Source organism: Garra rufa, chromosome 1 (genome assembly GCF_049309525.1).
Source record: "Garra rufa chromosome 1, GarRuf1.0, whole genome shotgun sequence".
Taxonomy (NCBI): Eukaryota; Metazoa; Chordata; class Actinopteri; order Cypriniformes; family Cyprinidae; genus Garra; species Garra rufa.
In genome coordinates, this window is record NC_133361.1 from 42550525 (window position 1) to 42574860 (window position 24336).

The 24336-nt window shown below is 37.5% G+C and overlaps 1 protein-coding gene across 1 annotated transcript in view; it reads right to left on the reverse strand.

The window, feature by feature from the left end:
* Window positions 1-24336, reverse strand: part of cacna1ia (calcium voltage-gated channel subunit alpha1 Ia) — a 208455-nt gene that overhangs the window by 53709 nt on the left and 130410 nt on the right. The window contains exons 8-15 of the mRNA XM_073840932.1: window positions 17351-17699; window positions 15279-15682; window positions 9887-10038; window positions 7703-7888; window positions 5121-5238; window positions 3880-4035; window positions 3090-3177; window positions 1233-1393 (exon numbers count right to left, since the gene is read on the reverse strand). Coding sequence (XP_073697033.1) covers window positions 1233-1393; window positions 3090-3177; window positions 3880-4035; window positions 5121-5238; window positions 7703-7888; window positions 9887-10038; window positions 15279-15682; window positions 17351-17699 — 1614 coding nt within the window. The remainder of the gene's footprint in view (window positions 1-1232; window positions 1394-3089; window positions 3178-3879; window positions 4036-5120; window positions 5239-7702; window positions 7889-9886; window positions 10039-15278; window positions 15683-17350; window positions 17700-24336) is intronic.

A 24336-nucleotide genomic window follows, 5' to 3' on the forward strand; every position in this document is an offset into this window, starting at 1 on the left:
AGGCATTAAGAGCCAGGGGTGAAAACATTTGAACAGAATGAAGATGTGTACATTTTTCTTATTTTGCCTAAACATCACTTTTTTTCATTTAGTACTGCCCTTCAAAAGCTACAGAAGATACTTACATGTTTCCCAGAAGACTAAATAAGTTACATTTACCCTGATCTTCACTTCCAGAACAAAAATGTATAGATAATTTACTCATACTTATGTCGAAAAACTCCCATCTCATTTTCTTCTCCAACTTCAAAATTGTCCTGCAAAGAAGTTCAAACGGCCCTTACAAAAAAAAAAAAAAAAGAAAGGTAAAACAGCAATGTAGGGTGATTTTGAAGTTGGAGAAGAAAATGAGATTGGAGTTTTTCAACATACCCTAACTGGCATGAACCGGAAAACACAGAGTTCGCGCAGAGCTAGACAAGACGAGCATTTGAGGTAAGAAAGTATCTAAATTGTATTTTTTTAAAGAAAATAACCGATCGTTTCACTAGATAAGACCCTTCTTCCTCCCTTTGAAGCTGCATTTAAACTGAATTTTGGAAGTTCAAACTCGAGAGCACAATAGAAGTCTACTATATGGAGAGAAATCCTGAAATGTTTTCTCAAAAAAATATTTCTTTACAACTGAAGAAAGAGGTGGGTAAGTAAATAATCTGGAAAATTTTGTTCTGGAACCGAACTTCTCCTTTAATAAATCATTAAACGGCTGTGACTTCCACAACCTAAACCCCAAAACCATCCCACATGACTCACTAAAATGTTACATGATGTAACACCCAAACAAACTAAACAAACTAAAACAACAGACAGCACGCACAAATAAACTATGCTTCGACTCATTCTTAGTGAATTCCCTCTTCACCATCTCCAACCCTCATAAAAAGCCAACCTCCTCACAAGGGCTGTTATTATTTAAACCATTGTAAAAATAATTATGTAGTTTATAAGTTGCTCTCAGCTCTTTCGAGTGCCCGCTCAACGACCCTCTGTGTGTATGCTAATATAGTGCAAGCTAAACGAGTAGAGACGGCTCTCTAAGTGCTGAGTAAGTGTCTTATTAATGGTTGGCAAAATGCTAATACATGCAGAGCTGATGGATAATTATTGTGTTCTTTGTGCTTTTTTGAGAGGGTTTGGATTGCTGGAGTGGTATGATATAGCTTCGGTGCCCTCTCGGTGAGTAAGACCCTGTAATGAATGGCAGGTTGACTGCAGCATGCACAATAGCTCACCAGCGTCGTCTGCTCCAGGCTAGCCCTGCCCAAAGAGCTCACGCTGCTCTTGCGGGAACCCAGGGCGAAGCTCAGCCTTTCAGATGGGTACAGGCCCCTGGCGTTGGGTGCAGGTGCCAAATCCAGATGCCCATTAGGGGTCAAAGTCGAGATCTTGGGATCTGCACAAAGACACATGCCAAGACTGATTAGATCACAAACACATCCGAAAGACTCTAGCAATGAGAAATGCTGGCTGGCTTATCGCAAGGGACAAGAAGTCAAAAACAATTTGTTTTGCGTTTGTGGTGCGGAATTAAGAAGTATATTCCACCAAGCCTATTAAAGTTTCAAGCTTGTGTGATTTCTGGTATTTTTGAAGCCTCCTCTCATGCCAAGCGACACTGGTGGGAGCGTGTAAGTTTGTCTTCTGTCTGTGGAGAGCGTCAGTGTGTACATGCATTATTCATAACATCATGTCTTCAGATTTCACAGCGCCATGTTTTTTTTTTTTCTGTTTTTGACCAGACATTAATGAAACATTTCAACGCATTGCTCTTACACATTTTTGAAACTATTTAGGATATTGCATTTTAGGAGCATGTTGTCACAACAACGGTGTATTCATACTGTATGGGTTACTGACTAGTCTGACTATGGGGTCATTAAGATTTTTGAAAAAGTCTCTTTTGCTCACCAAGGTGCCATTTCTTTCCAGAGCTTTCTGACCCTGAATAAACAGCAACATAACTACCACGTTTAAGGTCCAGAAAGGTAGTAACGACATTGTTAAGTGAGTCCACGTGACATCACTGGTCCAACCAAGCTACAAAAAAAATTCTATTTGGAAAATGATTACAATTTTAAAATAACTTAGTTTTCTATTGTAATATATTTTAAAATGTAATTTTTTTTTCTGCAATGACAAAGCTGAATTCTCAGCAGCCCTTACTCCAGTCTTCAGTGTCACATCCTTCAGAAATCATTCTAATATGTTGTAGTAACTTCTTTTTTGAAAACAACTGTACTGCTTATAATTTTGAGGATTTTTTAATGATTCATTAATGAAAAATAAGTTTGTTTTAGAAAACTTCCATATGTATTTGAAATGAATTTACATGTATTTGGACTTTTTATGATGGATGGATGCACTTTATTAGAATTCAAAAATTCCACCACCCATCCACTGCCATTACAAAGCTTGGAAGAGACAGGAAATTTTTTAATATAACTCCGACTGTATTCGTCTGAAAGAAGAAAGATATTTACACATAGGATGGCTTGAGGGTGAGTAAATCATGGGCTGATTTTTATTTTTGGGAATGACTTCACAGGCAGTGTTTGCACTCAAAGGCACATCATGAAACTAATTCTGGACATGCTTCTGAGGCAGTGTAATGGTTTTGTCTACAACAAAATAGAAAGAGCTTTGGTGATAACTAAGAGAATATTTAGTTACTATAATACTGATTTCTCGCTAGAAAGTGCAAAATGTTGGTCAGACACATTTACATATACATTTACACACCAACTGACCACCAAACACAACTTTCAGATGCCATCCTATTTTTTTGCTCAACCATCATGAAATAGAACACACAGGATTGTGGGATATCAAAAGCAGCGAAGGAAACATCTATGCTGCCTTCAAAAATCAGATGATGATGAAGGTGTCTCAGAACGTGCCTTGATGCCTTCCTACCTTGAAATGTGTCCTCCAAAGGCAGCATTTTCCAGTTTTCGGGTGGAGCCAGACTTTCTGCTCAGAATGAACCAAAACAACAACAAAAAATAAAACTACAGTACTGCACAGAAGGTTCATGGAGAAACACAGCTGTGCTTTAAGAATACTTCATTGGTTAATCCACAGCTCAGTACCTGATAGCTGGAGTGAGTCCTTTTTCTCAGTTTCTTCTAAGTTACAAGAGGATCTGTCGTCATCAGAGTAGGAACGGTTAGCATCACCCTGTTGCAGACCGAAACAAAAACAAAACAGGGACACAAGGTTATGACACAAGATACTTTGAAATACATTCACATGGCACAGAAATTTCACTTTTAAAGTGGATTTTACTCATTTATAACCAAAGTGTGTGAACATACATGGGGTTGACAACTGTGTGAGCCATAGACAAATAAAAGGTGAATTTCTTTTGTAAAATAACTAAACAGCCATGAGCATTTTTTAATAGATATGTCAATCTGGACTGCCCTCTCTCTGAAAGTCAATCGCATTTGCTCTAGTTCCCCACTCACCCTCACATAGTGTTTCAGATCTAGACCATAACCTGGAGGCCCACTTCTACATGCTCCCTAGAGAGATAACCTACTCCTATTTATACAAGCATGCACATCGAAAATATATTCACCGGCAAGAACAACAAAAGCCTGTGGAAAAATGCCTCAGGACAGCGGTAATTTATTAGAGCCACGCCATGTTCTTGCTGTCATTTTGTCACTAAACGCCAGCACAAATTTGACCCTGTTATGAAAAGCATCACAGCCAGCAGATGCTTTTCACAATAACTCATTCAAATTAACTCAGTGAGCGTGAAATATTAATATTCAGCAGCTAAACCGAAAGTTATCGGCCCCGTTATGTCAGAGATTGTTTTGTGCATCAACCAAAACACTCAATTACTCAAATGCCCTAAGGAGTGTACCTTACCTCAGCCTGAAATCCTTCGACCAAGATAGCCACAAGCAGATTGAACAGAACATAGTTTCCAAAAGTCATGAGCGCAACAAAATAGAGGGCCGCCAGGGGGGAGGTAGAGGCCATGCCGTTATACAAAACCATGTTCCAGTCCTCTTGAGTAAGGATCTGCAAATAAACAAACACAGACCAAAAAACAAAAAACAAATATAGCTTTATATAAAATATATATATTATTTTATTACATGCATTTTATTTGTATTTTGTTTTATATAAGAAAAATATAAATAAGCATTTATATTTCATGCTTTCCTTGTTTTAATAATAAAAGAATATAGGCCAAAAGAAATAAATACATAATAAATCATTAAACTATTAATAGTTTTTTTTTCTTTTTTAATATATTATTTTATATGATGCATTTTATTTTTATTTAACATTTTGTTTGATATAAGAAAATATAAATAGGCATTTATATCTCATGCTTTCTCTGTTTTCATTCATAGTAATAAAAAGGCCAATTTTTTTTTTGTATTTTGTATTTTATATACATTTTATTATATGTATGTTATTTATTTTATATTTTGTTTATTATAAGGAAAATATAAATAAGCATTTATACCTCATGCTATCCCTGTTTTTATTTATTGTAATAAAAAGGCCAATAAATAAATAAATACACAGTAAATCATTAAACTATATATATTTTCGTATTTTTCTTTTTTTTTAAATTTATTATTTTATTATTCTTGTTAATTTATTATGTATTTTATTTTTATTCAATATTTTGTTTACAAAAAATATATATGTTAGCATTTGTATCTCATTATTTATAGTATTTTTATTTATAGTAATAAAAAGCCCAAAATAGATTTTTTTTCTCTTTTTATTTTTTATGTATTAATTTATTATATGTATTTAATTATTATTTACTATTTTGTTTAATATAAGACAATATAATATTGTTTAATGTAAGACAAATTTAATTAAGCATTTATACTACTCAATAACACTAATTTTAATAAAACCAAAAATACAATAAATACCAAGAAATTCTTGGCCTATTTTAGATAATACCACGTAGTATTCTAAACCTTTCAGCTCTACAGAGAATACCCAGGTGTGTGTGTGTGTGTGTGTGTGTGTGTGTGTGTGTGTGTGATTAAAATGTGTTTTCACCCAGTTCCCCTGTGTTTGCCATCACCTGCAGCAGTGCTTTCATAAGTGAGATGAGTTTCGTGAGCGCTACACACCTGAAACACTGTGACAATGGCCCAAAGCAGGGAGTCAAAGTTTTTCCTGTCAGGTACGGTGTCCCCAGCCTCTGTCTTCAGGCTGAACTTGCAGCCAAATATGTGCATTCCCAGAATACTGCAGAAACAAACAGACAAACAAGCACTGAACGTTACTCTCACGTTTAGATATTCTGATACCGTATGCTTCCCATCGACCTCAACAGGATGCGAGATGAATGAGTCTGTCAGAGATGAGGAGCCTATAAAAATGATATCAGTGCTGTGTGAGGAGACATATGTCCTGGTTGGACAGCAGCCAGAGATGAGACCAGTCACGCTAGAGAGATGGATCACACAATGCAGAATCCAACACACACCTAGAGATAAATGAGACAGGGGTGATACTACAAACATACAGTGCTGGCGGTAACATGTTTCTAATGACAGATTTTATGTAATCAGTTCATAAACATGTTATTTGTTACATTAAAAGGGTCATGAAACCCCAAAAAAAAAAACACTTTTTTTGAGATGTTAACATATACAGTGCCTTGCAAAAGTATTCATACCCCTTCATATTTTCGTTTTGTTTTGTTGCAACATTGTGTTAAACTGCTTTAAATTACTTTTTTTTCCACATCAATCTACATCTCATACACCATAATGACAAAGCACAAAACAGGTTTGTAACAACTTTGCAAATTTATTAGAAATAAAAAACTGAAAAGATCCCGCTACATAAGTATTCATACCCTTTTCTGGGACACTCAGATACTTCATATTGCTTCTAGATGTTACTACACTTCGAGTGGAGTTAAACTGTGGCAAATTGATTTGAATGAGTATGATTTAGAAAGCAAAAACCAAGTCCTGAGGTCAAGATAACTGCCTGTAGAGCTCAGTGACAGACTTGCGTTGAGGCAATGATCTAGGGAAGAGTTCAGAAAAAAATCTGTTGCATTAAAGGCTCACAGAAGCATGTAGCCTCCATTATCCATAATGGAAGACGACTGGAACAACTAGGACTCTAGAAAATGTCTGCCAGCCCCCATCCAAGCTGACAGAGCTTGAGAGGTGAAAAGGTGAGGCAAAGAATGGCAGATAGTTGCCAAATGCAGATGTGCAAAGCTTGTCACATCATACCCAAAAAGACTTGAGGCTGTAAAGGTGCTTCAACTATGTACTGAGTTAAGGGTATGAATACTTATGCAAAGTACTTATTTCAAGTGTTTTAATTTTAATAAATTTGTAAAATTTGCAAATCTGGTTTTTGCTTTGTCATTATTATGGCATATGGAGTGTAAATTGATGTGGGGAAAAACTAATTTAAAGCAGTTTAACATAATGCTGCAACAAAACAAAATGTGAAAAAAATGAAGGGGTATGAATACTTTTGCAAGGCACTGTATGTACAGGATGCACATCAGTGAAAACAACAATAGCACTCATTAAGTCTATTATTAAGAAACAGTGTTTTTTTCTCTCTCTCATTTTTAGAGCCATTTCATTCTTCCAGTTCAAAAAACAAAATTAAACTAACGTAACAAAAAGTGACGTATATGTGTATACGTATATAAGTATATATAATCTTTTTGTTGGTGTGAATGACCAGTGCTGAAACAAGGGGTTTTTCTGTATTTTTGATCAAATAAATGCAGCCTAGATGAGCATAAGAAATGTCTTTAAAAACCATTAAAAATCTTACTGATCCCAGACTTTTTGGCGGCAGTGTATATAATAAAAATAACACACTAAATACATAAATGCGAAATAAATAAGACACAATGTTTTACCAAATTATTTTTAACAGTACCATCCCACAAAATACATACAATCCACCCAGTGAAAGACAAACATTTTTCTCTCCTCATTTGTGTTCAGCAGTTCTCTATGCAGCAGAGCAATGATGAAGGCGATTAATAATTGGCACAAATATAGCTTCCAGTCTGTAATGCTGATTCATTCTCTCCATCCCCTCCATCCATACGTCATCCCAGGCATCTGCTAACAGTTACGAAAGCCTGTTGACTGTACCCGCAGGCTGGGGACAACTCTATCCATTTAAGAGACATAAATCAGGGCATTGTTTTCAGATGAGGGGTTATAAATTGAGATGGTTGGTGAGGGGGGAAGGGGATACGATGAAAGCTAAACGTGAGTGGGAAAGACGGATCGGCGAGATTGGTTTATGCACTCAATCCTGCAGCAGCCTCCATCTGTCTCGGTGCACTCTGCTGGAATTGCAGCGCTGCAGGGGGAAGGCGGGTGAGTCAGTGGGCACCAGGGGCCTGAGTGTTATTGTTCTGCCCTCCATCAATCTCACTCTGATCCTTATGGGCCTGTCACTCGCAGCTGAAGCTGAGGTGTACTCTGTGCAGCTGAGATGCTCAGCCATGCAGAGCCTGGCGTGATCCAGCTGCTGTCAGGTGTGGGGTTTTATAAAACCTCATTGCTTTGTGTGATAAAGTGTGTGGCGTTTATTACAAACAACAGTGCGTACGGGTATGGACAGAGACTATGAGTAAGCACACGGATGTGAAAGATACATTGAGTTTCATTCACATACTGTACAATGAATGCAATAACGAAGACCAACCCACCTGAATATGAAGATAAAGAGCATTAGTAACATGCAGAAGGTGGCCACATTGTCCATGGTCTTCATCAGGACCACCAGCTGTCTGCGCAGAGCTGGCATGAACCGCACCAGCTTTATGACCCTCAGCAGTCTGAACGTCCTCAGGACGGACAGACCCCCATCAGACTGCCCAATGATCTCACATACACTATACACAAACACACAAAAAAGTGATGATTATAATGTAGAGAGTAGCCTATAACAGAATAACCTTTATTTGAACATGGCATTAAAATTGACATTTTATCTTGCCTTCTTCATTAATTTTTGCTACTCCAATGCCTTTTACATATATTTTTAATAGCTTTAATGTGTGGTCACATTAGTAAAATTTCATCAAATTTCCGTACAGTTTAAAGGTCACTGTTACTCTTGTCCTCGACCTAGAACATAAATCTTAAGCTTTTTTTCTCTGAATCGTGTGATATAAACTCGCAGTTCTGACTTTTTTCCTCAGAATTGTGAGTTTATATCTCCTAATTCTGACTTAATTTACAGTTGCGTGTTATGAGGTCAGAATTGCAAGATAAAAATGAATTGCAATTCTGAAAACATCTCAGAAAAAATTGCAAATTAACAAAGAATTGTGAATTTTTCTCTTGCAAAACGTTATAACTTGCAATTGCGAGTTTATATTCCACTACTCCGACTTCATAACTCATAATTGTGAGTTTATACCATGCAATTTTGAGAAAAAAAAGTCAGAATTGCAAGTTTATATCTCACAATTCTGAGGAAAAAAAGCTTTTTTCATAATTGCGAGAAAAAGTCAGAATTTCAAGATACATTTGCAAGACAAAAAGATACAATTGAGCTTTTTTCTCTCAGTTCTGACTTTATAACTTTTTCGAGTTTATCTCACAATTTTGAGGGAAAAAAGTCAGAAATTGCAAGATACAAACTTGCATTTGCGAGAAAATAGACAACAGAATTGATTTTTTCTCTCTCAATTCTGACTCTATTTCTTGTTATTGAGAGCTTTTATCCTGCTATTCTGACTTTATATCTCACAATTGAGTTTTTATTATGCAATTTTAAGAAAAATCATCAGAAATGCGAGTTTATATCTCACAATTTTGACTTTATAATTCTAAATTGCGAGTTTATATCACAATTCTGAGAAAAAAAGTCAGAAATGCGAGTTTATATCACAATACTGAAGAAAAAAAGTCAGAATTGCAAGCTTATATCTCACAATTTTGACTTTATAATTCGAAATTGCGAGTTTATATCAATTCTAAGAAAAAAAGTCAGAAATGCAACTTTATATCTCAATTCTGACGTCATAACTCGCAATTGCGAGTTTATATTTTACAAATCTCAGGAAAAAAAGTCAGAATTGCGAGTTTATATCTCACAATTCTTACTTTATAACTCAATTTCGAGTTTATATCACAATTCTGAGAAAAAAAGTCAGACATGCAAGTTTATATCTCAGAATACTGAATGAAAAAAGTCAGAATTGCGGGTTTATATCTCACAATTTTGACTTTATCATTCAAAATTGTGATTTTATATCACAATTCTGAGAAAAAAGTCAGAAATGCGAGTTTATATCTCACAATTATGAAGGAAAAAATTTCTTTTTTTCAGAATTGTGAGACACAAACTTGCATTTTTGAGAGAAAAAGACAGAATTGCGAGTTTATCGGACTTTATTTCTTGTAATTGCAAGTTTATATCCCGCTATTCTGACTTTATATCATGCAATTCCTAGAAAAAAAGTCAGAAGTGCAAGTTTATACAACACAATTCTGAGTAAAGAAGTCAGAACTGCTAGTTTGTATCATGCAATTCTGAAAAAAAATTGACAGACAAAAACTTTTTTTATTATTATTCAGTGGCGAAAACAGGCTTCTATTGTGTCACTTGTAGTTTCACTATACCAAAAAATGTTGCTCCTAAAAAATGTTTTTGCTAAAGTGTACTTGGTTACCAAGGAGACTACCGTGTCAGTAAAAAGCATGCTTGAGGTGATGTGCAGAATATAAAAAATAAATAAAAAGAAGGAAAATATCAGTATTTTTGTTGACTTATTCCCAGTCAAGCTGTTATTTTGTCAAAATATTATGCAAAACATGTGTATAACACCCAAAATGTTTTTTTCCCCAGACATTCTACAAACCATAAAAGTGAATGCACTTACCTGATGATCACAATAATACCATCAAAGATGTTGTAGGGGTTTCTCAGATATTCAAAGAAGCCAAAGGCAGTAAGCTTGAGGATCATCTCCAGGGTGAACATACTGGTGAACACTATGTTACAAATCTCCAGGACATTAGTCAGTTCATCAGGCTGTAGACAGAGAAAGAGAGAGACAGTGAGGACAAGCGAGAGGTTGGGAAGGATGAAAGAAGAGGTAAATGTGGAGAGGTCATTTCAGATCACTGCATTGCTGTTCAAGAGAGTGTGTGCATTGTTGCATGGACAAGATCAGCTTTTGACAGCAGGCATGAGTTCCTCAGTGAGGCTGCGACCTCTCATATGATATAAAGGTCAGAGAAAACTGAGTTTAAACCTGAACAATTCCTTGTGGAACGTCAGTTAGAAAAAGATCAGGGGTGATGCGAGTACACTGATAGAGTGTGTAAATTATAAGTACTGCATGTCTGCAGCTTATTCTAGCCCACTTAGACAGGTAGAAATGATTGACATGTTAAGTGACCAATCACAGATCATTTTGTTTTTATGCATTGTTCAGGGACAGATTATTTAAAGTAGATTATACAACATCACAGAATGGTGCAATAAAACATGACATATCTGTGAACATTTGGGCCGAAAACAAAAAATTTCTGTCAGTCCAAAATAAGTACTGATAATAGAAAACAAACAAATTAAAAAACCTTATACGCAGTCGCCAATGCCCATTGTTTCCAGGCAGAATGTGGTCACGTATGCTGTATAAAGCCAGCTATTTCAATTGCGGCTGGTGATTTAAGCCATTTTTGTGTGCACTAAGCATCAGGCACTCAGAGAACAGACTGTGGGTGGTCTATCGAAAGCTGAGACTACTGTAAGATCTACTGCGCTTAGAAAGGATCAACAGACCACCCTGATCTGCTTCAGGCCACGCTGTGTAATCTGACATCACATAAATCCATTACACCTTATCTCAACTGATAACACTATGTATGTTCATGTGCACAAGCGAGAAGGTGGCCGAATTCCAGGGGAGCGAAAGTGAAATCTGATTTGAGAACGCTTCCTTCGTTGTCCCTTTTGTTCCTTCTCTCTCCATCCCTTTATTGATCGCTATCTTTCCATTGACGAGTTAAAGCCGAGAAAACACAACTGAAGGACGAATGAAAACCAAACCACAGGCAGCTCCAGGGAGATGCCATTTAGAGAAATTGAATATTGACACAGCAATCAGGAGTAATAACGGCAAAACAATACGGTAAGAAAACACCAATCGCTTCTCCTCCCTCTTTCCATTCATATCACTCGTTTTTTCTCTGCCCTTCCACAGGCTGTACTGTAAACTGCTCTTAAATAAATCTATCAGCAGATCATCTCATTATCAAAGCTATTTGTACAATACTTTAAAAAAGCTGTAAGTGATTTTTGGTAAAACATGAATAAATTGTCAACTCAATGGATGACTGAAATATGTCTTGAAAAATCATGCCTAGACTCTGTTTTTCAGCCAATCTGAAGACTTTTAGGCATTTGCTGGCTTTTAATCAGGGGCCAATTTAATGTGTAAAAGGTTAGTTCACCCAAAATTTTAATTCTGTCATTAATTACTTTTTTATGAAATCTGAGAGCTTTCTGACCCTGCATAGACAGCAACGCAACTAAAGTTGGAATGTTTTCTTTAAGTACAAAAATTATGTTTGAAACAACATGAGGGCGAGTAATTAATGACAGAATTTTCATTTTTGGGTGAACTATCCCTTTAACGATATCTGTGCATCCAAATTTGACAACTTCCCTACTATATAGTGTGCCAAAAGCAGTACACTAAGTGAATGTTGAGCATCTGAATACACAATATTCATAAAAAAAGGTGAAAACCACCTGGAGGACCTGCTGCTTCCACCAGGATATTACACCTATGCATATTTTATAGATCGCACTTTATCAGCTTTTTTCATAGAAGTGCATCAACCTTCTGAACACGGCAGTCTCATCCATCTGAAACGGTTTACATTTCTAGTCTCTGCTGTTTCTAGTCAAATTAATGTATTTTCAAAGCCAATTATATAACGTTAAACCTATGAGAATGGCTTTACAGTGTCGCAATGACCGTCCTTTTGGAATAACTCACCAGTCATAAGTTTAATACAGAAGGTGATATAAAGTGACATACAGCTGCCTTAAAAACAGATGGGCACACATACATACAGCTCCTGATTGGGGCGAAGTTTGTGGAATTTTGTCCACAAAATGATAAGAACACACATTACTCTATAACTTCACACACAGTATTTTAACGTAAGTGCTGAAAGCCATGCACGTTTTCTTTTGTCATTGTTTATGCAAGTCACACAGCGCCGGACATGGGCAGGTTTGCTGGTGTGCAAAACTAATAGCACAGCTTAATCCTTAACCCTTATTTTAATTTTTAGTTATATTGAAAAAGTTTCTGTTTAATTCATTTAGACAGGGCTCATCGGTCCTCAAGAAAAAGGTGGATATTCTGACAAATTTGACTATTAAAGAAAAACACCAACTGTGAAATTTCATTGGTCCAAAATACCACTCCTGGTAATTGATTTAAAAATCAAGTATCTTTTAAAGTGACAATTCACCGAATTTACTCACTCTCATTTTGTTCCAACTTACTTGCTTCTCTGGAAAACAATGAAAGCAGATATTTTAAGAAAAGTCCCAGTGATTTATTTTTTTCGTCCATACAACGAAAGTAACCAAAACGTCTTCAAAATATCTTGCTTTGTGTTCCACACAAGAAAGAAAGTGATACACGGTCCAGTAAGTACATGGTAACAGAATTTTCATTTTTGGATGAGTTACTGAAAAACATCGCTTTCTCCCCTACTGCTCTTTTCCCTGTACACAAGGGGTGTCCAATCCTGTGCCTAGAGCCACTTGTCCCATAGAGTTTAGCTCCAACCCCACTTTAACACACCTGGTCTTACTAAGCGTATTAGAAACTTCCAGGCAGTCAACTTGCGTTAAAGGCAAGTTGGAGCCGAACTCTGCAGGACACCGGCCCTCCAGAACCAGGGAGACCCCTGCTGTACACAAATGACTGCACCTCTAAAGGCTCCTCCGTCAAGCTCCTGATACCACAGTCAGGAGTCAACCTCAACAACCTGGAGGTGGTTTGTTTCAGCTACCAATTCACATCAGAAAAACAGTGGACAGCCCAGGCTGCAGAAAAGATTACTGGTGCCCCCCCTGCCCACCAACCAAGACCTGTACTCTTCCAGAGTGAGAAAGAAGGCAGGTAAAACCCTCTCAGGCTTCACTCACCCTGGCCATAACCTCTTTGAACTATTGCCATCTGGACGTAGACTCAGAACAAAAGGCACTAGAACACCTAGGCACAGGAACAGCTTCTTCCCACAGGCCATTTCCCTCTTGAACAGTTGATGCCCCTCAAGTCCTTGCTTAGTGCAATACTCCACTTTTAGTGGAATACTTCACAAATTCACTATATTTATTCATATTATCCACAAAAATGTTGATGTCTTTATGAAGCACTTGAAGCTTCACACTAATAAAAATTCTCTAGTATGTGCAAGCACACTTGCCAATAAAGCACTTTCTGATTATGATGAATCCATTTTTGTTATCCAATGCATTTAAAAAAAGAATTACATACAATAATATGCAACATTATACAGACTAAGTCTGCATTTTTCAGCTTTCAGTTGCACAAGTTTGAGTATTTTGCCATTTTCTCTCCCCGCTTTACCAGACAAACCCACAGTACCTACACAATCCTGGCACTCACCTTCCACATAATGGTGGGCAAAATGATTAGAACACTAGTATTTTCATCAGCTAAAATGGTATTAAGTCAGTTATTTCTATCTTTGGCTGTAATGTGTCAGTAGGAAATAACATTTACATTTCCAAACATTCAATTTGCCATTAATAGTAATAATCCAGTGAGATTTTTGTTTGCACAAGGAGTCTGACAACAGCCAGGGCTCCACACAGAGATCTGATCTCATCATCATGGAATCTGTCTGGAATGACATGAAGAAACAGATCAAACTAAGACTAACTTAATCCAGAAGAACTGTGAATACATCTTCAAGATGCAAAGCTGCGTCAAAAACAATGTGCAAGTGCACCTACGGCAAAAGCTGCTTTAACGCAAGGGATGTTGATTTAATTTAGTTAATAGACATCAACTGATAAAGAAAATCTATTTATGACATTATTATAATAGTACTGTAGCTCTGCAGGTAGGTTTCTTGAAGCATTTTTTAGAGACAGTTCTTCTGGATTTAGCCTGTCTCATTTTGCTCTGTTTCTTCATGTCATTCCAGATCAGATCTCTGTGTGGAGCACTGGCTGTTGTCAGACTCCTTGTGCAAACAAAAATCTCACTGAATTATTACAATTAATGGCAAAATGAATGTTTGGAAATGTAAACTGATATTTCCTACTGACACACTACTGCAAAAGATAACTGACTTTAACTAGTGAAAATACTAGTGTTCTGATAATCTTGGCCATCACTGTATATGAATTAAAATGGCTGCTTTTCAGTCCTTTTAGTTGATACACTTCCTAGGAATCAAACCCACGACCCCGCCATTGCTAGCACCACGCTTTACTCTTAGAGCTACAGAAACCTTTAAATGCATTTGTATGTGCAGAACGATCGCACTGACACTTGTTCGATCGACTGTTGTGCGTGAGCACAAACACACACATACACGCTGCCCACACACATGTAAATATTGTGATCTTTACCAGGCTGGTTGGGAGTCAGGTTAAAACATACTGAGTCATAGCACATGATCCGTTCAACCATATAAGCTCGACTGGAACGCAAACTCTCATGAGGAAAATCCTGTTGAACAGATACCGTGTGTTTACATGTGCGCACGTGCACAGGGGCTTCTCTGTTTGTCTGCGTAGGCTGCATTTACATAAAGTCTCACATGTTAAAAATGCTGCGTAATAGAAGCCAGTGGTGACTGTCTCTTTTTCTCCCTCTCTATATCTGTCTCTTTCTGCTTGTTGATATTTTTAGAGCCCACAGAGATGAGAAAACAGGCCCCACTGCAGACGAGGCAGTGAAGACGTGAGGGGGCGGAGGGGGAGAGACATACAGAGAGAGCAAGATAGAGAGAGTGTGCATGAGTAGTAGTAGCTTTCTACATCTTCCAAAGATAATTAACTGCACTTTCATGGCAAGAAAAAATCCAACAAGACTCCAAAGGCCGTTCCACACGCTCTCATTACTTTGAATGGCAGGCCCTGTGAAGACTCTATCAGCACTGCAGAAAGAGCCGGCTATTACAGTAATATGTGACATGATGAGGTTGAACACTTCTTCAGAGTGGGTTCATTATGTGAACCGACTGCACCGCGGGTGAAATTACCTGGTTATGGTGCTCAATGCCCATGCTGATTGTATTGATGAGGATGGCGATCATAATCCCTCTGTTGAAGTACTTGCTTTCAACTATACCCCAAAGCTTCACTCTTATTTCATCCCAAATATCTTTGCATTTCCCAAAACAGGTGCGCTTCCTCTTTGGTGAGTCCTCAGAGTCATTGTCCCCCTTTTCATCCAAGCGGTTCTCATCCCTGTCAGTCTCCTCCAGCGCACCGTCCTCTTCCTCCCCGTTGGCCGAGAGCCCCGTCAATCCCGTTCCCTCCTTGAGTGACAGGGCTGCAGCACACTGTGGACACTCCTCTGGGTTTGGGGTGACGGAAAGGGAGATGGCGTTCTCCAGAGGCTGGGAGCTGTGGTCCAACTTGGTATCGTGGATACAGCAAGGCGCTGCGAGACAGACGAAAAATTCAACATTTTAGTTTGACATTTTCATATGATAAAATAAAATTTTTGGCTGCCAGTTTCTTGGACAACTGCCACGCTGCTGCTTGGGATGGAAATGTCATTGGGCCATAAAAGCAAACACATGGATGGATTTGTTCTTGTTTTTATTGCAACTTGCTCTTTGCTTTTATAACTTGCTATTTGGTTTAGAGTGTCGGGGAAGCTACTTTGAAACTTGGCCAGGCTACAAGCTATTTTTATACCACAAAAGTAGTTAAATACACTGAAGATACTTAAAAGGGCAGTTCTGTTTAAAATAAAGAACTTTATGATGATATATTTCAGAATTTTAGAGCCATATTCTTTTGGGGTTTGAATTCATGAACACTGGCATCAACAAACTTAAAATAAATGAATACTAAATCAAATAAAAAAAAAATTGAGTACATTCTGATGCACTGTATCTAACTTAAAAAGGATGTGCAGTGATTTCTTTTTAAAATGATCATTTACATGAATTGTTACAAAAACCTTAACTTTCCAATGTAAAGTTGAAGTCAAAAGTTTACATACACCTTGCAGAATCTGCAAAATGTTAATTATTTTACCAAAACAGGAGGGATCATACAAAATGCGTGTTAATTTCTATTTAGTACTGACCTGAATGATATACTCCACATAAAAGATGTTTACTTATAGTCCAAAAGAGAAAATAATAGTTGAATTTATAAAAATGACCCTGTTCAAAATTTTACATGTATAGTAATAGTTGTTGTCTTTAGTCCCTTGTTTGTCCTGAACAGTTAAACTGCCCACTGTTCTTCAGAAAAATTTTTCAGGTCCCACAAATTCTTTGGTTTTTCAGCATTTTTGTGTATTTGAACCCTGTCCAACAATGACTGTATGATTTTGAGAACCATCTTTTCACACTGAGGACATCTGAGGGACTCATATGCAACTATTACAAAAGTTTCAAACGCTAACTGATGCTTTAGAAGGAAACACAATGCATTAAGAGCCAGGGGGTGAAAACTTTTTGAATTCGAAGATCAGGGTAAATATAATTAATTTTATCTTCTGGGAAACATGTAAGTATCTCTGTAGCTTCTGAACGGCAGTACTAAATGAAAAAAAACATGATATTTAGGCAAAATAAGAAAAATGTACACATACACATTCTGTTCAAAAGTTTTCACCCTCAGTTGAATATGAAACCCTCAGTTGTCCTCAGTGTGAAAAGATGGATCTCAAAATCATACAGTCATTGTTGGAAAGGGTTCAAATACAATAAATGCTGAAAAACCAAAGAATTTGTGAGACCTGAAGGATTTTTTTCTGAAGAACAGCAGCCAGTTGAACTGTTTAGGCGCTGACAAGAAAGTGCAATTTAATATATAGAATGGCAGTCTCGTCTTTGCTAGCAAATATGTTTACTGAATATCAACGTTTTGGCCTTTTCGTCAGGGAAAAGTATTGTATGACTTCCATATTTTTGGAATATAGTGCACAAAAGCTGCATATTGACAACTTTTGTGATGGTTTTGCAACCTTTTTAAAGCTTGAAGGCTCCAGTTAACATTCAGTATAAAATGACACAGATGAAATAACACTTTAAGTAGCTTTTCTATGACCCAATGTCATTCCTCTGTCTCTAAGTCTCTCCTTACTCACTTTGAGTAGAATGGCAGTGGTGTCTTTCACTGCCATTCACATTAGCCCCGCCCCCTGTCGATCCTGCTCCTCCTCTGCCACGCCCCCTCCCGCCGCCAGGGGGAGGGGCTTTGCCACGGAGCATGTAGTAAAGGGCGGCTGATCGGCGGCGGGCCTTGCGCAGGATGTGGCAGACCAGCTGGAAGAGCTCCTCGTAACAGTCTCCAGGCTCAGCGAGAGAAGCCAGCGTGCTGGAGGACAGGTAGCGAGCACGTTGCTCTTGCATCAGCTGGTGCTCTCTCTGTTTGGTCTCCGAAAACTGAGTGGCAATGACCACCAGGCACAGATTGATCATGAAGAAAGATCCAATCTGGAACAGGAAGAAGAAGAGATGGAGTTGAAAATCATCATTTACTCATGTATGAGTGCATGAATGAGTAAATAATAACTAAATACATCTTTTTATTTGAGCATTTTGTTGTCATTACTTTCTTATACACTGAAGATAATTTTTAAACTCAATTCTGTCACCATAACTCTTGCACTACGTGTGAAGTCTCAGCTGCTTTAAATAACCAGATCTACATGACACCTAAAACCCATCTAAGCTCTCTAACGCAGCCTGTGCTGCAGTGTTTGGCATAAGCAGCGGCCATAGCTGTCTAGATGAGCTGCTATAAACGGACCCTATGTTTGAAAAAGTCAGCAGACGCCCAAACAAGAGCCTGTTTTGTTGTGTGTGCGCCCGTTTCGCTCTGGCTTTGATATGCTATAATTATCAGGCTATTTCATAGGAGCAAAACCTCTAAATATCTCCTAGTCCTCGCAGAGAAGGGCTAGATCCCTCTGCCAACGTGAAACGGATTAGAATCGCGAGCCAATCATTTTAAAGACCGAGAGCGAACCAGTTCCAGACTCAACAGAACAGAGAGCCTGCTCTTATATCATTCGCCATTCATATCACTGGCATTTGTCAACACAAGAGCGTACACAGAGCTCGCTCTTAGGTCTTAATAAAAGTACAGCCTGTTTCCTGCATATGTGAAGCAGGGATCAGAGAGGACGGATGAGTCGTGAGGAGGACAGAGGAGGTGGAGAAATGCACAGAAGTGTGTGTGTGTGTGTGGGGCAGCTGTGCAGGTGTGTCCTGCCTCCACATCTGCTGTCCTGATTTGGGAGTCTGATGTGTGACTGGACTGCTCCTAATCAACAGTCGGACCTCTGTTTTATGCAGATAGACAACTTCTTTCCTTGCAGTCACCTTTCTTCTCATCAATTTCTCTGCACTTTTAAAGGGATAGTTCATCCAAAAAAGAAAATTCCGTCAATAATTACTCACCCTCATGTCGTTCCAGACCCATAAGACCTATCTTCGTAACACAAATTAAGATATTTTTGATGAAATCCGAGAGCCCTCTGACCCTGCATAGACAGCAACGCAACTACTATGTTCAAGGCCCACAAAGGTAGTAAGGACATTGTAAAAATAGTCCATGTGACATCAGTGGTTCAACTGTAATGTTATGAAGCTACAAGAATACATTTTTGTGCACAAAGAAAACAAAAATAACCTTATTCAACAATTTCTTCTTTTCCATGTCAGTTTTCGTAAGGTCTTTCAGCTTTGGAACGTCACACTCTCAAAAAAGATGTGTTAATTTTTAACACATTGTTTGTGTTATGTCTATTTTAGCACATTTTGTGTTATTTTTTGTTAAATGTGTGTTAAAAACGAAAAAGACAAAAGAAAATATCCAACACAGTGTGTCTAACACAATATGTGTTAAATATCAGCCAATCACATTGCTGCTTGCCTCACTTCACGAGCCGTTAATATTCTGACACAAGCAAATTTCCTCGCGCTTCAAGTTTTCATCGTCAGGACATAACTTCGATGTGTAAAGGTAAGAGAAATGTTTGTATTTGCCATTATATGTTTTTAAAATGTGTTTTGTGATCGTTTGTAGACGGTCGAGGGGCATTTGGCACATATACGTGGTAGCCGGAAAACTGCCTCACGAATGGTGATGCGAGCTGCGCCCGCGCCCGCTGCACATCTCGGCGGTGGGAGGTTATTTTAACAAGCTTTATAGTTTCTTTCGTTAGATTTATTATAAACAGAATCGCTTTTAATTAATCATTGACACGTTGTAGTGCTTCACATGAGGAAGTCCATGTTATTCATCGCGTCTTTCTCTTTGAAAATGAACAGATTCGTGGTGCCATGTATTGTGCAAATTGCCCTAAAACGCTATCATAATCTCTGATGCTTAAGCTTTTCTTGCCTTTTTAGCTATCGCTATTTTACAATATTCGTTATGTGTAGCCTATAAATAACAAAAGTATCTTTATTTTACTCTTGCAGCTTTGAATGGAAGACACTCCTGACGCGCTTGTGGCAGTTACTGATGAGACAGAGACAAACCAGAGACTTCATCTCACAGACCCTCACCATCACTTGTATGCTGATGAAAATATGTAAATAAAACGATTAATGCTTAAGAGGTTGTCAAATACCACATTTTTTTAGTTTAAAGTACAAACTTTATTAACCATTAACAACTGTTCACTCAAAGAACAATTGAAATGTTTAAATTACTGTATTTTGATTGTTTACCTCTCTTTTTTATTACTTTTTGAGTTTTTATGTAATTGTTAGTAGCAGGTTTAATAAATGGTGTATAAACTATACGTTAGTTTGCTGTGTCTTTATTGCATACAAGATTTATTCAAAAATAACACATACTTGACACAAATTGTGTATTTATAACACATAGTGTGTAGAAAAAAATCAACACATTTTCTGTGTTAGAAGGAATAACACACTGGTTGAGTTAAAACTAACACAGAATGTGTTGTCCTTAACTAGACACAAAGGTGTGTTAAGAAACAACACAGGTTGTGTTGTTTTTAACACATTCTTTTTAAGAGTGCATGATTAATGACAAAATTGTAATATTTGGGTGAACAAAACCTTTTTAAAGTGATAGTTCACCCAAAAAATGTCAATTCTATCATTATTTACTCACTCTCATGCCTAGATTATGACTGACAAATCTGAACTTTTGAAGAAACATCAGGGCATTTTTGAATGTTATGAAAGAAAACCTCAAAATGACAAAATAAGCACCACAGGTAGTGACAGCTGCTGCCTTACTTGAAATGTTAAGTTGTACTAAGTGACAACTTAGATATTTGAGTTGACTTAACAAAAAATTTGTTTTGTTAAACTTAAAAGCTGGGTAAGTTACCCAGCTGCCTTAAAATTTTAAGTTGAATCAACTCAAATATCTAAGTTGTCACTTAGTACAACACAAAATAACATTTAAAGTTGACTAAACTTTTTTGAGTTGACTGAACTTAAAATTTTAAGGCAGCCAGGTAACAAATTATTTTAAGTTGACTCAAATAGTTTTTACAGTGTAGACACTGGCTCTATTTCTTCTATAAAATGAAATAAAATGAAAATAAAACAATGTTTAATTCATGAATAGATCTTTTTACGTGAAAAAGGAAGTATTTACAGGAATGGCGGGTCTGATTAATTAATGTATGAATTTAATCTGGTTATTAATGTGGTTAATCAATCTCAATTACTTAATAATTGATACTTAGCAGCCCACAAAACGAGAAGATTAGCCATGAAGAACTTATTTAAAATCATCTATTACTTTAAACCCAAAATGGTGCCTCAACCACCATTATTATGCAGGTTTATTATTTTAAAGAAGAAAAATGGCTAATTAAACCACAAAGAAAGAAAGAAAGAAAGAAAGAGAAAGAAAAAGAAAGAGAGAAAAAGAAAGAGAACAGATGGAACAAGGCAGGAGTAGAAAAGGAGAGGTCAAAGAAGTGCTGGTTAGTGAGTATACTTCAGCTCTGTTACAGTTGGATGAAAGATGACAGGTGATGATTTATACTCTCATTTAATACTGCTCTTACAATGGAAGGGTCTGGCTGCAGGCAGGGTGACCTTAAGACTGCCTGTCCAAAAAAAAAGAACAGTAGGCAGAACCAGTCAGTTCATTATTGTAGCATTAATGTGCAAATCCATGAAGAACTTGATGCTAACAGATTTACACATTAAAAATAAAATAAAATAAAACTGTATTCTCATCCCATCAGCTCATAAATAAAAAATAAGCCAAAATATAATAAGTTTTGTTAATATTTTGTTGCCTGTAAACAGACACAATGTTTTTAATCTAATTATTTGCGATCACTCTGCCCATTCGTACTGATCCATCAGAGAACAGCTGAGGAGGAAAAACTGGGCACAGAGAAGGCGAGCCTGAATTAATTGCTCCGATGTTCAATAGAAGTGAAAGGAAGTGAATAGAGGTGCATCGGCGGGGTGTGGGCTGTGTCGGCACACTATGGCCCTCTCTCTACAGGTAGCGACGGCTGGCTGTGTGGTTGCCAGGTTACAGACAGAGCAGGGCGTCAAAGAAGTAAATAAAAGTGCGGAGGGACACACTTGAATAAACCTGCACACACACATACAGTGAAAAGACACATCTTACTCCCCTTAAACACTACAAATCACGTAGGGCTGTTGTTTTCAGCTGTGAAGGGGGCGCCAGAAACCAGAGATGACTAACAGATACATAACGCTAAATCACATTTGACTGACTTCGGATCTTGACTACATCTTGTGTTTATTTTTCTAAAAGAGGGTAGCCAGAAGTGCAGAAAGTGAATTCAAGACCTCATTACATTTTTCTTTCAAAAGATTTAAAGGAGAAGTTCACTTACAGTACAAAAATTTACAGATAATGTACTCACCCTCCCTTGTCATCCAAGATGTTCATGTCTTTATTTGTTCAGTCGTAAAGAAATTTAGTTTTTTGAGGAAAATATTTCAGGATTTCTCTCCATAAAGTACCCCGAGTTTGAACTTTCAAAATGCAGTGTACATGCTACTTCAAACAATCCCAAATGTGGTTGTAAATGATCCCAGCCGAGGAAGAAGGGTCTTATCTAGTGTCTACCAAGTCTTATCTATCAGTGTTTACCAAGTGAATATGCAAAGAAGGTCAAACACCCTTACCAAAAAAGGTAAAACAGCGATGTAGGACAATTTTGAAGTTAAGGGAGAAAATGAGATGGGAGTTTTTTTTAACATACCCTAACTGTCTTGAACCGGAAAAATAAAGTTCAGACAGAGTAAGAGAAGACGAGCGTTTGAGGTTAAAAAGTATATAAATCGTAATTTAAAAAAAATTAAATAATAACCGATCGTTTCGCTAGATAAGACCCTTATTCCTCGGCTGGGTTCGTTTACAACCTCATTTGGGATTGTTTGAAGCTGAATTTAAACTGCATTTTGGAAGTTCAAAATCAGGGCACCATAGAAGTCCAATATATGGAGAAAAATCCTTTTATTATCCTTTTATTCAAAAAAACATAATTTCTTTACGACTAAAGAAAGAAATCAGAAAATGATCAGAAATGTTCACCAGGTTTCATGAAGTTTTGAGTTTTCCTTTAGGCTTTATAGGATTTTGGGTAAATTCGGACAGGCCCCTTTTCTAAACGACACTGTTATAGCTTCCCAAAGGGTAAATTTCAAGAGTCCAGAGAATTGTACTGGAGTGTTTTATTTTCCTAGTACTAGTTCTCAAAAGTATTTTTTTACATCATCTCAATCATTTAATAAACAATTTGACTGACAGCAGTGGTTCTAAAGGCAAAGTTATCCAGATTGAGGAGTTCTATCATATGATATGAATATCGTGTGTATGTGCGAAAAACTGAGCAATGAACGATCATTTACGCTCTTGAAAAATGCAATATGGCTCCCCAGGGGCCATTTTTTTTCCAAATTTCTGACAGACCTGTGGGGCAGTGAGTCAAACAGCCCCACTGAGTTTCGCTTGCATGATTTTTGTTTCGATTTGCATGATAATACAACAAATGGTTGCGTAGGTATAGCCATTTGTATGCTTATCCCTCTTATAGTGCCACCAGGTGGCTAAGCGCCGAGTTTTTTGTCCTGTGACCTTAGATTGAGCTCCTACATAAGTGTTCTGTGTTTGGCGAAGATATCTCATTCCGTTCAAGAGTTATAGGCATTTTACTAAAAGTGGCCCTGCCCCTTTCAAGTTGATATTCGCTCTCTAGAGAATCTTTCCCCACTGGTTTGGTTCCGATCGGGCGAAAAACCTAGGACTAGTACGCAAAAGTAGGCTTTCAAAAAATCAAAAATACCCAACTGTCCGGTCTGCATGATCAGTTTTATGCTGAGATCGCTGATCCGTGACCATTCTAACATTTACAGTTGGGTTTCAGCACTATGTGCACAATAAATGCACGTCGGAGACTGACACGGAAGAGAAATTTTTTTAGAATAAAGTCATTATTTTTGTTTTCTTTACAAAGTAAGTTTGAACCACTGAAGTCACATGGACTATTTTAACAATGTTCTGTGCCTTGAACGTGTCAGCTGTATACAGGGTCAGAAACCTCTTGGATTTCAACAAAAATATCTTAATTTGTGTTCTGAAGATGAACTAAGGTTTGGAACGACATGAGGATGAGTAATTAATGACAGAATTTTCATTTTTGGGCGAACTAATTCTTTAAATACTGCACAAGAACTGTGGTAAATCATGAGGGCGAGTACAAACCAGAATCAACTGCGCTGCGCCTATGGATTTGTGTCACTTCCTGTTTTTCTTAGGCAACACAATACTGACAATGACTAATCTAACCGATGTCTCAGTCCTGAGAGTCTCTTTATACTTCACTCAGTGTCGCATTCCACCAGTCGGCGTTCTTCTGGTACATGCTGGGAAGGATCACATGACAGCTTCGTAGGGTGCATGTGTCGGGGTGGCAGGGTCTCTGTCAGGAAGTGTGAGACTGCAGAGATGGCGGCAGGGGTCCGCCAGTCTGATGGGCTCTAATTAACTGCTAATGCTTTCACTCCGCTGACCTACACAGGATTAGGCCCTGTCATTAGCCACCAACACACACCAACATTTTGCCATTTGTTGGGCTAAAAT